General features: G+C 38.3%; 1 protein-coding gene across 5 annotated transcripts in view; it reads right to left on the bottom strand.

The window, feature by feature from the left end:
- il1rapl2 (interleukin 1 receptor accessory protein-like 2) overlaps positions 1-16057 on the bottom strand; it is a 298580-nt gene that overhangs the window by 21884 nt on the left and 260639 nt on the right. For all 5 annotated transcript variants that reach the window (XM_088294330.1, XM_088294331.1, XM_088294335.1 and 2 more), the window contains 2 exons: positions 6954-7086; positions 2866-3011 (listed from right to left, as the gene is read on the bottom strand). In XM_088294330.1, the coding sequence (XP_088150456.1) occupies positions 2866-3011; positions 6954-7086 (279 nt within the window). The remainder of the gene's footprint in view (positions 1-2865; positions 3012-6953; positions 7087-16057) is intronic.

Here is a 16057-nt window from a genome sequence, read left to right as displayed (position 1 = left end):
AGCTGCCATGTTGAATTATTTTCACGTTTAGTGCTTTTTTTCTGAAAATGTTACCTAATGGGAACACTCACACTGATTGTTATGCTTGCATCACAATTTGCACAATGGTTTGCGGCATCTGCTCCACTATTAAAGCTTTTTTCCATCTGTATCTGGATAACGCCTGCCTACCTCACCAATGGTGTCCCCAAGAGACATCTGTCTTGCTCTAGCAGCATCTGACACTGAATTCGTTTCTTCTGTCCACATTATGATCAATGTCTGTTATTCTATGTCGTGGTGTTACCTGAGGTTTTCCACAAGATTTGTTATGTTGCTACAACACCTTTCAAACATCACAAAGTACATCTTGGCTGTGTATCATGCAGTAATGCTACTCCACTTATGCATTAAGCACTTAGCAAGAAGCAAGTAAAACAATTTCTCAATAACTACATAAGGACAAGAGAGATACGTCAATATATTGGCTTTACTACATTGGCTACATCAATATTGTATTTGCAGCATCATTCTGAACACAGTCATTATGTGCTGCTACTTTAGTTGACTTACCAAAGTCAGATCATATAAGCACAGTTAAGTTGTTAAAAGCTCAGCACCCTGCTACATTGGAATTGCCAAACTATGACTGACATTGGCGTCGCGGGCTATTAACTATGACGAAAGGAAAAAAAAAACTACGCTGAAAGGTAATGATGGTCAGCAAGGCACATCACAGCAACAGAATGTAATCATTGGAAAAGAATTTTACTACAGCAATATATCATTGATTTTTTTTAAATTGCATTTTGATCTGATTTTTTTCATTGGACACTGACAACATATATAAGCACACACTCCCTGACCAAGAAGTATGCAAGACCCGAGATAGTCAGTCCAAAAATGATATAAAGAATCTTACCTTTATTAAGATAATAATGCATACATTTGAATCTGTCACGGGTTCAATCTGACTGTTCTCTTTCTGTTATTTTGTTATTACTATTTTGCTCTTGTCTTTGCGTCACTCATAGAGCAAACGATAAACATCTTAGACTGATGCAGTGCAGATTTATACCAGCAAACTAAACCCACACACACAAAAAAATATGTGTGTAGCTCAAGTACAACAACGTGCTCAACCCAAGAACACGCTTGCCCCCCGACCACACACATGCAAACACATTTCTGTTCGTCCTAGCTATTACAGTGTTAAGCAATCATGACCTATCCTGATGACCCCCACTGGAAAAGTGAGTCAGTATGAGCTTGCTGAGCACATGAGAACATGACTATATGTGTGTGTGTGTGTGTGTGTGTGAGCGTGCATCCTGGAGTCTCTGGGGTGCTAGTTAAGTATACTAAGATAGATTTGACACCTAAGGCAAAGACAGTAGGACCTGTTTTCAGTTCATTGCCTCCCTCTCCATCACACTTTCATTTTTCCGTGATGTTTTCTTGTCTTTTCTTTTTGTGTCCTTTGTACGTTCACACTTTTAACTTGTGTATCTAATAACTATTTCTTGTTCATGTTGTTCTGTTTCCTCTTGCTATTTGTATGTTTAATTTTGTTACCATTCTCAAACCCATGTCCCTGCACATTCAGATACAATTGCACGCTTTTTTTTTTAGATGTGTCATCCAATGAAATTGAGGTAACAGAGAATTCCCCTCTCCCCATACGCTATGTCACTACCCTGCATCTCTTTTTGTCTCGAGTTTCCTCTCTGTCGTTGGCTTGTGGCCACAGACTCCACAAGGCATGTTGTAAATGTTTTACACAGGAAACTCTCATGCATTTTTCAGTTGAATCTCAAAAGTGGCAATGATGAGCTCATGTTTTTCTTATCTTATATTCTTCGGTCATTCCAGGCACTATGGCTGAGCACGTTCTGGGCATCCCTTGTTAGTCCAACAGGTTTTTGTTCGACCCTGTCCCTCAGGGAGTTCTGCGGGGATCATGTGTGAAGCAGTTGGGATGAAAATCAACACATCCAAATCTGAGACCATATCCCTCATTCGGAAAAGGGCACTCTACAGGTCTTGGATGAGATCTTTCTTCAAGTGGTGGAGTATCTTGAGGTCTTGTTCACAAGTGAGGGGAGGATAGAGGTGGGAGGTTCGTCAGGCAGATGGGTGCAGCATCTCCAGTGATGAGTGACTGAATCAGTCTGTCTTGGTGAGGAGTGTCTGAGCAAAAGGTGACGTTCTCGATTTTCGATCGATGTTCCTCCCCTCACTTATGGTCATGAGCTGTGGGTCGCGACTGAAAGAACATGATCCCGGACAGGGTGAGAAGTTGGTGATCTGGGAGGGTTCTCAGAGTAGAGCTGCTGCTCCTCCGTATTGGGAGGAGCCAAATGAGGTGGCTGGGGCATCTGGTTAGGATGCCTCCTGGGCACCTCCTTGGTGAGGTGTTCCGGGCAGGAACGGAGGAAACCCCGGGACCCAGGACATGCTGGGGAGCATGTGTGCCCTATTTTCGTTCCAGGTACATGTCTAGCGCAAAGTGCAGTCTAATTATACACATGCGTGGATTTATTTCTTTTAGTATTTTGCCGAACTTTGCACTCGTAAAAATGGGTGTGATGGGGTGTTTGTGCCATTGCGTGTCGTTGTCGGAGACAAGACAATGGCAAATGACCATTGCTGTTGATACTACTTTTAATCAGATTACAGACTAATTAGGAATAAATTAGCAACACTTCTGGTGTCTATGTCTGACGGCTGGCCTGAGAACACCTGGAAATCTGTCCAGAAAAACTCGAAGACCTGGCTGGGGAGAGGGAAGTCTAGGCTTCCCAGATGTTTTAAGATAGTTTTTCAAGTTTTACAAAACTCGACTATTGTGGGAGAAAGAGAGACAGCTGAGCAGGAGTTTTGTACCTTTTTTCTGCAGGATAGCACTGCCACGGCGCCGCCCTATGTGGTTCTCCACGTAGCAGGTGTAATTAGCCAGGTCAGTCTCCTCGATTGCATCAAAGGTTAAGGATAGCTGCACTTCCATTTCCCCCAAATGCTCCCTTAAAATCCTGGATAAGCAAAAACAGAAATTCAAAATTACATGTCAGCCATGATCTTTTAAATGTTGACAAGAACACATGTAACGTGTTTTTGTTTGTTTTTCTTTTTAATGAAGGAGAACAGTAGTGGAAATTACATGAAGATTCACTATGCGTAAAACTGAGACGGGTAGCTCCATATTCCCCAAATTGCTCTGCTAAAATTTTGAAAGGACGCATAAGGAAAGAAGACAAATCAGCAACAGTGGGGACAAAAGAGGAGGAAAAATGATATAAGAACAGAGAAAAGAGTAAATGATGCATAGAGAAATGGAGTTGAGTTGAGTGCAGCAGAGTAGAGTGCATTAAAAAGTAGGACAGATGGAGCAAGACGGGATGTGTAGAAAACAGTGCAGCAGGTGCAAAAAGCTTCTGTCCTTATGGTGAGGTCAGATACTGCATAAGCCTGCAAGGAGGAAGTTGGCGGGAGGCAGACTGAACTGGCTCAGGGGTTGACCCGTCTTTTGAAATCTGATTTAGGGTCAGGCTAAGCCATTTCCACTGAAATCAGAGGCCACACAGAGGGTGCTTGCCGCAACAGCACATTTGGTCCAGGCGAAGACTCAAACTCCCTCACCACCAGCGGCATACATTTCTTAATGGATCTAACTAAAGAAACCAGAAGCCTGACTTGGTTGGTACAATATCTACCAGCTCCTAGTACCTAGGAATATTGCATTTGAAATGTGTTTGAGAATCGGCATATGCAGGACATATACAGAAATTCTCAAGATACATTTTATGTCTCCATTCACTTTGGTGTGTGTGTGAAAACAACAATACAATATGGATTTACAACTGCATTACGTGATGACTAGCTGACACAAATTTAGAGATTTATAAAATGACATACTCTTGGTCAATACCACTGCATTTAAAGACATGCCAACTCCTGACAGTGAGAATCTGAGAGATTTATTTTTGCATGAAATGGTCAAATAATCCAGAAACCAAAAAGTGGCGTCCTGGACAGACGCCCATTTTGTGGACAGAAGTCGTAGGATGATATGTTTTTTTTTTAAAAAGGATGGACTAAGCAAGTGGGTTTTTGTCCGTCCCTGTAATCGTCCCAAACCGGATCAAGTCCCTTGTGTATAGAATTAAAATATTTGCACTCTGAGCAGAATGAAATCTTGTAATGCTGTTGCGTGGACCGGCCCTTTAACTGAGAGTTCAAATGAGGGGGACAAACTGGTGAAATGCAAGAACGGAAGCACTTTAAAAGGATGAGGACAGGTGAATAATTTGTGAAAAAGAATGAAAAGATGACGATGGAAGGGTACCCAGGTCCCGGACGAAAAATGGACCGTTAAACTAGGGTAAAGCGCCCATCTCTGGTAGAAGCAGTTAATCACCTTCAGTATTCAATTTGAAATGTTAAATATAATTATAAATTATTTTCTAAACTCCCTATGTATCGGCCAAGGCCCCGTGTGAACCTCTGGCCTAGCACCCCAATCTGATAACAGTAAATTTAGTCATCAGATCATCCACTGTACTATATAATAGATTGTCTGTGCCTTGTCTTTTGAATACTTAAAAGGCAAGAAGACATCTGTTACTCAAAAAAGTGTTATTTGCTATTGCTTGCGAATACTTTAATAGCTTCTCTCTTAGGCACTGTTATTTCTGCTTCTTAATTCATAAGTAAAGTTAATAGGAATGTTGTGTTTAGCCTAGTGTGGCCACCTAGCACATATTATTGCATAGACAATTTTTTACTTGACTTTCCCTTTAAATTGAATCCAACTGAATTTATGTAGCTTTTTTTCATTTTATAATCACATTTCAGTTGTGGCAGGTAATTACTCATAAGCTCTTAATAAGCCTGTTTCACACTCAATCAGAACACTCAAGCTTAGATAATTAAACCTAGCAAATTGAACCAATTTTCAATTTGCATGATAAAGTTATTGAATTGAATGCAAATGGAAATCCAAAAATGTTTTAATTGAATTTTTCTTTTTTTTTTTTAGTATACTGGTAACACAAGTCATACAGAAGACCTCGTTTAAAAATCTGCACCAAATAAAAATATGTGCAACAGTCATGGTCTCAATTGCGATGGGCCCTGCTACTTTACTGTATATTGGAGTCAAAACACAAGCTAAAACATAAACAGACTGCAATGTTGGAAATGCGTATAAAAAAAATAACCAGTGATGAAAGAGAGCAGAACCATTTTCAAAAATCAGACTTCACTTTTAATAATTATGATTGAAAATACCTCTGATTGAAAATGAGACTCTTCTTGGGTTACACTTTTTCTGTGAGGCTTCAAGCAAAGGTGGTTTCAACGTGCAATGGAGATATCTCATATTAATGTAACAAAGTATAATTTAGGCGATAATCTGGGCAGTTTAATATTACAAAAACAAAGGTCAATCTTTAACGATGGAAGTGAATGAAAGCATTTTTTTTGTTCCAGTGTCACTGAATCAGGGTCATGCAGAACAGCAGTTTCATTCAGAGAAGAAACTTAAAAATTTATCACATTCTTTCTGTCTCATCTACTGTATAACATCATACATTTTATCTACTTCTTCTGACCTCATCATTTGACATGTAGTTTTACTTTCATTAGCAACCCTATAGCATGTGTGGGTGTGTAAATGGAAGATATATTGGAGTGACATTATGGATTTTATTTTTAACCCAGCTTTAACTGCGGCATCAATGAAAAATACAATGTATTACAAACAACTGCATGACTTTGTCACTGTTTTCATGAATCATTAAGCCCTGTTTGTACAGTGGGTTTTGACAACAGATGGGTCATTCAGCTGATATATATTTGCCCTTGCAAGGCCAAGTGAATTTATGAAGGAAGCAACAGTCCATATGTATACGTACACTGCAATTCAATGCACATGACTGAACAATGATTATGCTGAGTTGCGAAAATTCTAAGTATCTGGACAGCACTGGACTGAATAACCCAAGGCCTTCTGTGCTGTTGGCAACAGTGTTCCATATAAATTACTTTTAAATTAGGTTGATATTTTTTTTTTCTTTCACGATAATTCAATAAATCCAACTTCCTGTCTTGTATTATATTCTATATCCATGGATGTGTGTCATCAAGCTTTGCTAGAATGCTTGATAAAGGTCAAAAAGTTCTGGTGATTATGTCCACAAATGGTCAAACACTGCACACTTGCAACTAAAACTAACAACTGTGACAGCAAGGTGGAGGGACTGAAACATCAGAGCAGATGCAACAATTGCAATATGTCAGATTTGGAACAGTAGATGATTGGATCATGTGTAGCCAGAGGACTTGATCAAGAGATGGAGAACTCATCAGGTAAAGGTTAATTAAATACCACAGGGCATGATTAGTTTCAAATTTAAATACTCATTCCGCTATTTTCTTCAGTACTATCTTGAGACAGAACACTTTCTGAGGCCAATCGCTGGCTTAGTGGTGAGTCCATTTCCAATTAGGGCATGAGTTTAAGACACAGATTGTTAAGTATGAAACAAGACACCGGAGTTAACTTTGACAAAGGACAGGAAATGAGTATGAGAAGTATTTTCATTGAGGTAAAATGCACATCATAATTATCGCTGCTTTGATGGAAGTTTGGTTGAGTGAAAAACAACTCGGAGAAAATGTGAGAGATAGTTAAAGGGATCGTCGACTGTTTCACAATTATCAGTAAATATTGAGAAATTTCTGTGAGAGCTTGTGGTTTGTTTGATTAATAACCTGACACAGTCAAGGATTTTTACTCCGACTTAGAGGAATTCCAGTGCGGTTTGTCATGTCAAACTGTTGACTTACAAACACATATTCCATTTAGTGTGCATGCGATTAACATGTTGTCAAACATTGCTCATTTTGCTGTCTTATTTGTTACCGTGCCTGAAAAGTATGACTTCCCAATGTGAGATAATGCTCGCAATTACCTGACATCACTTTCTTTAATGTGTCCTGCAAGTTCTTCAACAAACTTCTCTCCTTTCATCCAGTAGATGATAGGTCTCCTGTTTTCTCCGCTGTATCCAAAAAACGCCTTGCAGTCCAGACTGAGAGGCATCCCTGCAACACACAACACGATGCTATCAGTATGCAAATAATCCCCAGAAGCACAAACATGCACAGAAGAAGAGAGATAATTTCAAAGTTTATTGTTTATCCCCTCGGTTTGTTGCACATACTGTATTGACCCCGATTGCCTGGATAGTGCAAGATACCAGTTTTGAACCAGAAAGGAGTTGATTTATTGCTGACAATGTCATCATTAATGTCATCATTTTATCATTGAGCTAACTTCAACCATAAGTTTGAAAGGTGGTAGACTTCAACAAGTATGAGAGATTTGTGAAACAAGCGAACAAACGAGAGGCTGGGCCTCACCCTCTAATGCATCACCACCATCAGCTGTCAAAGAAAATAGGCCAATACGTGATGAGTGTCGCGTGAAGAAGGCGATTAAACTAAATAACATGTCAATTTACTGACGTGTAGATCGTAGACAGAAATAGGATAGTTTTTTTTATGTTGTGTTTGTGTATGAAGACCTCAAATGCACCTTCATAGTAGTTATGAAAGGCAAAGGAATTTACTGCAGCATGTTTAGCGATTGAGGACAAAAATTAAGTTGTGACAACAACTAGGAATCAATTTTGATTATACTTACTGGGAAATGACATTACGTGACAAATCTCAGACATGCAAATTTAACAAACATCAATTATATGCTGTTATGCCAATTTACTGCCGCAGCCTAAACATGTTCAAACATTTTTCTCTGCGTTTTGTTCTGATGTAATAAAGCAGCCGACAACCCCTCTAAAGAAAGAAAGGAGCGGTCACTGTTCCTTTTGAGTAGGTTAGGGACTCAGGGCTCGGGTCACATCATAGCACTCGCCCCCGCGCAGGAAGCTTCGGTGCCTTATGACATCGAACGCGGAAATGCCGTCTGCATACATTCCATAATGGTTAGGGATGGAACTGTAGTTTGAAGCCCATTTGACTATATTATGACTTGACAGACAATATTGATATGATAAATAATATTTTCTACACAGAACAGAATGACATGTCAATGTCCTTTCTTGAAAAAAATGGAAATAGGGACGTTTTTCTTTGACCGTGCTTACATGATTTTTTGCTCACTTTGAATTACTACAAAGTCACACCTAAAGAGTACTTGTCTCTAAAACACAGGTTACAATTATTGTTGCATCTGAGTCTTGAGGTGTGTGTTCATATTTTGGGCAATCAAACCGCTTTATGCTTTGAAAATGAGGCATAATTGTGATCAAATGTGAATGTGTGTGTGTTAGCGTAATTGATTAGCACACTGAGGATGTGTTTGTGTTTTCAGCATGCTCTGGTGATTCAAATCATATCATTTGGAGTTCTTGTGTGTTTATAATGGCTGAGTATAGCTTGTTTGTCTAATTAAAACTACAACTTAAGACATTTAGTGTGCCTGTTATAGGGTGATTTGAGTCATCATTTTTGTTTTGTGGCTGGAACAAAAGGGTGTTTAAAAATGTTTAAAAGGATGCTGTGTTGCTGTCATTAATATTAGTGAGGCATTGTAAACCAAGCTGGCACATCATAATTTCAGTCTGCCGCTGATTGCATCATTGCAAAAACAAATCTACCGTGTTTACGTGTGTGAGTGACACTGGATTGTGTCTCCCCTGTCAAGAAAATTGAGGTACAGGTACACTTAAAAAAAAATCCACTCATATAACGCTGTAGTTAAAAATAATTTAGTCTCTGTATCTTTGGTTAAGCCTGACTGACTTGTCAGTGTTATTAAATGGAGCCTCTATGAAACATGCACCTGAATGTGAGCATCATTACAGATGTGCGTTATATCTAATGCCACATTCCAAGCATGAGAAAGTGCTGGTTATCAGGCATTCCCATCTGTTTGCTTGTGCTTGCAAAGTTGTGCGCTTTGAGTTTCATTGTCAGATTTCATTTGCGTCTGCATTTTTTGTTTGATTTGCCCACAGGAGCCAAAATATAGCTTATGAAAAGTTAGATTGTACAATATTTTCATAAACCTCAGTTTTGTAAGCCCAATTTCCAACGTACTTTTCTTAATTAATAATTCTTTTTTAATTATTAATTTCACCACATTTGAAATGTTTTGAAAATTCATCTTCAGCTTTGGCTACTGTCAATTCCACAAATGAAAAAGTGACACTGAGGAAACTCAGTAATAAAAACCAGTAAAGTGCTGACAAACAGCAAGCTGACTTTTCACGACAACTCTAATATATGAAGAATTCTGATTTACTAAAAATTTGCGTCTGCAAAAAGCGGAGCAAACTTACATGGACATAACACAGATGTCAAAGCTGATCGGAATTGCTAAGCAGATACGTGTGTGTGTTCTGGGATGATCATGTGCAATTTGATTATTCAAACCGGAGGCGAATTGCGATGGCTGATTTTGTGTCTTCAAATGCTGTGTTTAAATTCCGGTACACACCAGCGTGCAGTGCCAACATAGCGAAGGGAAAATGAGAGTTGGCTGATGTTGACTGAGACATTCTGCCCATGTAAACATTTTAGATTTTTAGAAATTCTACTGTGTTGTACAACTTCCCACATGTGTTTAAAAAAAAAACAACCCTCACAACGGGCTTTTTGTTCCTGCTTCGAGAAACACAATTACATTGACAGTTGCGGGTCTTTTACATGACAAGAATAATTTTGAGTCACACTTCTGGCTCCCCAGTGGGCAGCATGGATTTTGTTCCTTCTCATTGACAATATGAATTTGAGTGGTTGTTTGTATCTATATGTGCCCTGTGATTGATTGGCAAGCAGTCCAACATGCGACCTGCCTTCTACCCAATGTCTGCCCGGCTAGGCTTCAGCTCTCAGCTCCCCTGAACAGGATAAGAAAATGGTACAGAAAATGGTTGTGGAATAATCTAGTCAAATGCAGTTTATCAAGAACCTTTGAAAAATTGGACTGTTACAATGCAGTTTAAAGTAATTAAAGCATGCCTTTGCTTTCAGCTGGCAACTTTTTCAAGACATCGTACAAAATCAATTTTTTGTTTGACACTGACCAATAATGATGGCAAACTGCATTTCATAGAGGGCTGAGATCCCCACTTGCGTAAAGAAAGACAATCATTCTCACTGACAACTGCAGCTACGTTCAATTATGTGCCAGCGCTTAGCCCAACATGGATGTTTTTGTAGCTTGAAGGAACCCTTAAAGGCACCTGGAAGAACTCCCAAACACAATTCACAAAGTTCTGAGTCAAGACACCTTTCTGAAACTTTCTTGCTTTGAGGCGCTGGTCCACTATGTCATTCATTTATTTCAATTTCATGTCATTCATGATTCTACCCCCTCCACTTTACTATGACCTACTTATCAGTAAGATGAACATTAAATAAAGGTTATTGAATTTTCCCTTTTTCCCCCAAGAAATTCAGAGGTATCAAGGGGGCTTTGAAGAAGTGTGTGGAGGCGTGTATGTTTTAATTAGCCATCTCAATAAAAAGTAGTAGTAGAATTGATAATTTTCTTCAATGTGGTTTTATATGAAATATGAATTTAGCATTTTTGCTCATGGAAGGGATACACGAGATATGTGGAGTACGGTAAGCTTATTTATGACAAGCTCAATTTTCCATAGTCCTTGGGCTCATTGAGGGTGTGGGTGATCTGGAGCTAATTCTCGCTGACTTTGGGCAAGAGGTGGGGTCTACTTTGGACCAGCAGTGAAAAGCAGGGCCACATTTACACAATCAGTCACAATTAAATCGTAGTCAATTATTGTCTTGGATTAACCTAACTCTGGTTTGTACAGGAAGATCATGCAAACTCCACATAGGATCACTCTGACAGAAATTTCAACCCAGAATGTCTCGACTGTGAGACAGACGTGCTACAGGCTTCCACAAAATGCTGCCCCTTCCTTGAATTTGTTTAACTTATTTATTTGATAACTTTAGAGGGAATTTAACCAGTTGATTGTACAGTCATCAAAATGTCATTTCCATTTCTTTAGATTAGCAGTTGGTTACCTTTGTCTTGTATTTCTAGACTGATGGATTAATAAATGGCAAAGCCTATGAAGTAAATAATTAACAGTAAGAATTACAATAACAACATCAAACACACAAAAATATAATGAGAGCCAAAACAAGAGCAGTTGGACAACTTTGTCTTGAAAAGGATAAAAACCCTTGGTGTGAGTTTATTACACTTCGTAATGAGAAACGTAACATTGATTTACGTTATTTTGGAGAGCATTTAGCTGGTGTCATGAATATTTTGTTAACATTCACAAATTCACCTCTCCAAGTTAGACTCATATCCCAGAATTTGTAAAACTAATAAATAGGACTGTTAGTTTTTTTTATTTTTTATTTTAGGCAGTCCCACTTCGGACCATTCCTTGCTATTTTGATCTTTCCATAAATATCACACATCAGGTGGAAACTACCTGACCAATTTGACAAGTGTGTGTCAAGGCTCAAAGAATAAACCGGTACATGTTGGTAATTGTAACAGTAAATTAGACTCACACTGTATGTAAAACGTTTTCCAAAAGCAACAAATACTTTATGATGTGTGTGGTTTTGTATCATCCTGCATGATATTGATGCAATGACAGAAAGGCGCAAGCTCGATCCCTCTCTCGACAGTTACTTAACTTCTTACAAACGCTAAAAGAAAGCCCCCCCCCCTAAAAGAAAGGTCCCCCCTGGAATGGTAATTAGACAAATCAAGTTTTCAACAACAATCAAATGTATGTAAGTCTTAACCATTTGCTGATGTATTTGTTGGTTTGAAAAGAGTGTGTGTGTTTGTGTGCGTGCGTGCGCTTGTGTGTGTGTCTTAGTTGTTGGGGCTTCATGGGAGCATGTGACACTTTCTTTTTGTCATCCATTTATATCCAGCCCCCAACAAATGATTTCATGTTAAATCCTTTCTTATTCTCTTATCCTCAAATGCTTCAGTATTAAATCCTTTCTGCGGACAAGGCAGTGACACCTTTCCAAACTCCCATCATTTTTGCCAACTGCAGCTTCCGCAATTGTCAGTGGTAATCCTTTTCAGAGTTTTTAAAGGATGTTTTTTTTTTTTTTAGTTGCTCTATTTGCGTGACTGTGCTGTTTTTTGTAAAATACGTCTCTCCAAATCACATTTATTCTGCATAGAGTATATTCTGATTGTCACTTGAACTTTTTGCCTTGTTGCAGTGTGTAATTTTGGGTGGTGATACTAGTTGTTCTACTAAATGGCAGGGGCAAATGTGAGTCCCCAAAATATATAATTGAATACTTCAGTAATTACATGATTGAAGTGTTTTTCCTTTGCTTATAGTTACATCCGTAGCTAAAAACAGTAGTTGTCAACATTGAAATATTGAGTATTGATAAAAATTACCGCCATAAATAAAATAATAAAAGAATAGTAAATGACAGCATATCCTCGAAAATCTAACACGGCTTGTGTCATATATTTTGAAACGTTTTCTGTGAAAATGCAACTTGGAGTGTAAGAGTAAACAAATCTCACCCGTGAATATCGATAGAATTAACTCCATCCATTTACAAAATATAAAGAAATTATACTTTAAACATAATTCGCTATATTTATAGGCCGTTATCTTGCGACGAAAAGGCTGTTGAGATAGCCAATAATATTTGGCAGCACAGTATAGTTGGCGTGATATGATTTAATAAATATGTGGAATATGTGGAGAATCATTTCGGCAAATATTAAAGCCTTTCTTTCTAAGAGGATATGAAATGCCACAAAGCAGGAAAAGAGATTTGACTCTTCTACCCACACTATTCTACCACACTGCCTGTCATTGATTTTATCAGTTCCCTCACAGATTCAGAAGAGCACAAATATTCAAAACCCGAGGTGATTCCTAATAGGACTCCCAGGAAAGACAATCAATTCTCATTCCATGCCCATATTTGGCAATTTCCCGACAGATCTAATTAAAAAAGTTCCTTGCTCTTATATGCCTATTCTGGACGTTTGATTGGCTAGGGGACTGGCCTCGTTAAGAAGTGTTTTAAATTAACAGATGAAATTAGAAAGGAGATTAGTGGCGATATGCTTGACAAGGTTAATTAAATGACCAGTCATAAGGGCTTTGTAAAATCTAAACTGACAGTTTAAGAGCAGATAGAGTAGACAGCGCTGTTTTTTGGTCTGTTGTAACTTTCAAGTCTTTTATTGCGTGGACAAATCATTTGAAAAAATACCATATACACTCCACTATCAAAATGAACAAGACAGTGTATTTCACAAAAAGTTTTTTTGTTGACCTGTTCTAATGAAACATTTTCAAGACAGCATATATCCAACCTTGAAAGGTGTCTGGACCTACAAGAAAGTGTTTTTATTATAAAACTAATCCATCTGTCTATGCTTCAGTGGATGTTCTGGTTCATCATGGGCAACATTTCCAAACTTGCTCTTAATCCTTTGAGAGCAATGAACGAATGCTATCTAACTACAAGTGTTGACTTTTCCATTCCCTTTTTTTTTCGATATTTTTACGAACGAGCAATGTTAGAAATGGGCATCTGCGCCTTTGTGGGCGTGAACATTCCTGACTAGAGTCCCAACCAATGTATGAAGCTCCTCTTATTTCCTTTAAAACCCGCATGCGTGAATGTTGACCTCGTGGAAGCACAAATAAATCTGCTGGAGTCCAAGCTCGCAAAGTATGTTCATATGAAACGGCAACAGACCTCCACGGGTGGATGATTTAAAGTTGGCTCGGGCGAGCAGAGTCACCGCTGTGAAGTGCACACTTGGAGACTGCCTTCCAACCCGATGGCTCAAATCCGTGAGTGAACCTTTGCTTTTCAAAGTTTCAACTTTAAGCCACCAACTTGTCAGGTTATCAGAGGCGTATAAAAAAAACAAAACAAAACACCCTCTGTCTGCCGCAATACTCGCCATTGTGCGAAACCTACACAAAAATCAAGATGTGCCAGTTTTTAGGCCTGAGCGCATTGCACTGATAACGAAAAGAGAGCCCATAGTCCTCAGTTGCAATACCACTGCACTTTAGAAAAGTAAAGCCTATCTCGACAAATATTGCTCCTGTTTCACACCCACATTGCATACTGTGACTCTGAAGCACATCAGCAAGGGTAAAAAGAGTGCTGCCCTTGAGTAAACCAAAGTGTCCTGCTCAAAGAATCGAATTAGAGTAGCCTTATTGAGCTTATTTAGGAGTCAAAAACAAAGAGATCCTGAACACCTCACTTGCACAATGTGGCTTCGCAAAGAAATTGTCTTTGTTTGACTTCAACATTTACCTGCAGTCCAATCATTATTGGAGAGATTCACCTATGTCACATGAACGGCATAATGACAAAAGCATTGTTACTTTTTTTCTTCATCATTTCATTGCAAAAATATGAAAATACAGAAAAATGAAAACAAAATATTTCACAAAAACAAACAATTGGAGATAAAGTGTGAGAGAGATAGTTAGTTGACTGAATCATTTGTTTGTTTTTTCTGTACTCTAAAAACACGTTCTAACGGACTAGAAAACCCTTTTTTCCCCATGGTCTTGCAGCTGCACCAGCAAGACCAGCACAAAAACTCACCAAATAATTCTGTGAGATCCTATGCTGATATACACTTGCTTTTTTTTTGTTGTTGTTGTTTTTTTTTGTTTTTTTTTAATAACAGGGATGATAAACTTAGTAGGCCTCTTGTTAAATATGATAATGGTAAAATTGATGTTATTTTAGTGGCTTCTGTGCAGCCTTACTGGATACAATTAAACTGTTAAGTGCTATGTGTAAGACTTCAAAAATGTTCAAAATGTATTATTTTAATCAAAAAGTGTTTATAATTAGTATCCATATAATTTTCCCAATTAATACAATTGAAAACAATGTTGTTGCTTAGCTGTCAGCTATTATTGCACTGACTGACCTAATTTTAAGTTTTTGCTATTGTAACATATTGATGTACTACATCCATCATGACAAACTAACTATAGGTAATAGTCAATAGTCAAGTCTAGGCAACTGATGAGTCGCATGACTGAGATTCTGACTGGCTGATGCAAACAATATTCTGTGCAGTAAGTATTCCACTCACAAGAAAGTGCTCGACTTTTTTTTTTTTTTAACTGGGAGAAAAACAAGCAGGAGAGCAAGCCGGGTGTAGCTGTACAGTTTTATGATATAATGACTACTGACATGAACACTTGCAACATATGTCAAGGCTGTACAGTTGCTTTGGGTGTTGTTGGTGCTGTATGGCAAATATCCAACCTACTCGCACAGCCTTGCTCACATTCATTATTCCTTTCAGACACACAAACACACACACTCACACACGCATGCGTATCCTGGTTAGATGGAGTTTCAAAGGGGATTACTGCTTAATAAATATCTGATTCCGACTCCACGGGATTTTTATCCTGCAGAGAAAGTCACCGTTTGTAAAAGAGAGTGAATGAGAGGATAGCCAGCATGAAAATAATTGAACACTGATGGAGATACGAACATCACAGAGGACCAAACAGCAAACGCTCTTAAAGGAGGTTGTTTTGGTTCTCATGTGGACAAGAATTACAGATTCAGAAAAAAGATTGGCGCGGAAATGATTGTATGACTTCAAAGTAGGTAAATTTGAACAGTATAATGTTTATGTTTATTTTATTTATTATTTAGTCATACTTTAGCATCTATGCAAAATTATGCTGGAAATAGCAAATAGAAGATGTGAAAAGTAAAATATTTAAAACTGTAGGTATCCTTTATCAAATCAGGGATCTCCTAAAAAACGAATCTTTATACACATTCTGTTCATTATTATTGCCATACCTGACCTATTGGGTGGAGATATGCGGGTTGCCGTTATAGCCTAAAGGGCACATGTGACTTTGGAAAATTAAAGAGAAGAACTAGTACAAAGCAAACGGGTGTCTCCAATAAAGATAGTAATCTATGGAATAATTATGGTAATGAATCAAGGTGGTGTGAATCACTAATGGTGTTCAAAAGAAGATTTATA

The sequence above is a fragment of the Idiotropiscis lumnitzeri genome, chromosome 4, assembly GCF_059441095.1.
Source record: "Idiotropiscis lumnitzeri isolate Australia: NSW breed Sydney's pygmy pipehorse chromosome 4, RoL_Ilum_1.0, whole genome shotgun sequence".
Taxonomy (NCBI): domain Eukaryota; kingdom Metazoa; phylum Chordata; class Actinopteri; order Syngnathiformes; family Syngnathidae; genus Idiotropiscis; species Idiotropiscis lumnitzeri.
This window is presented reverse-complemented; position numbering and strand designations above follow the sequence as displayed.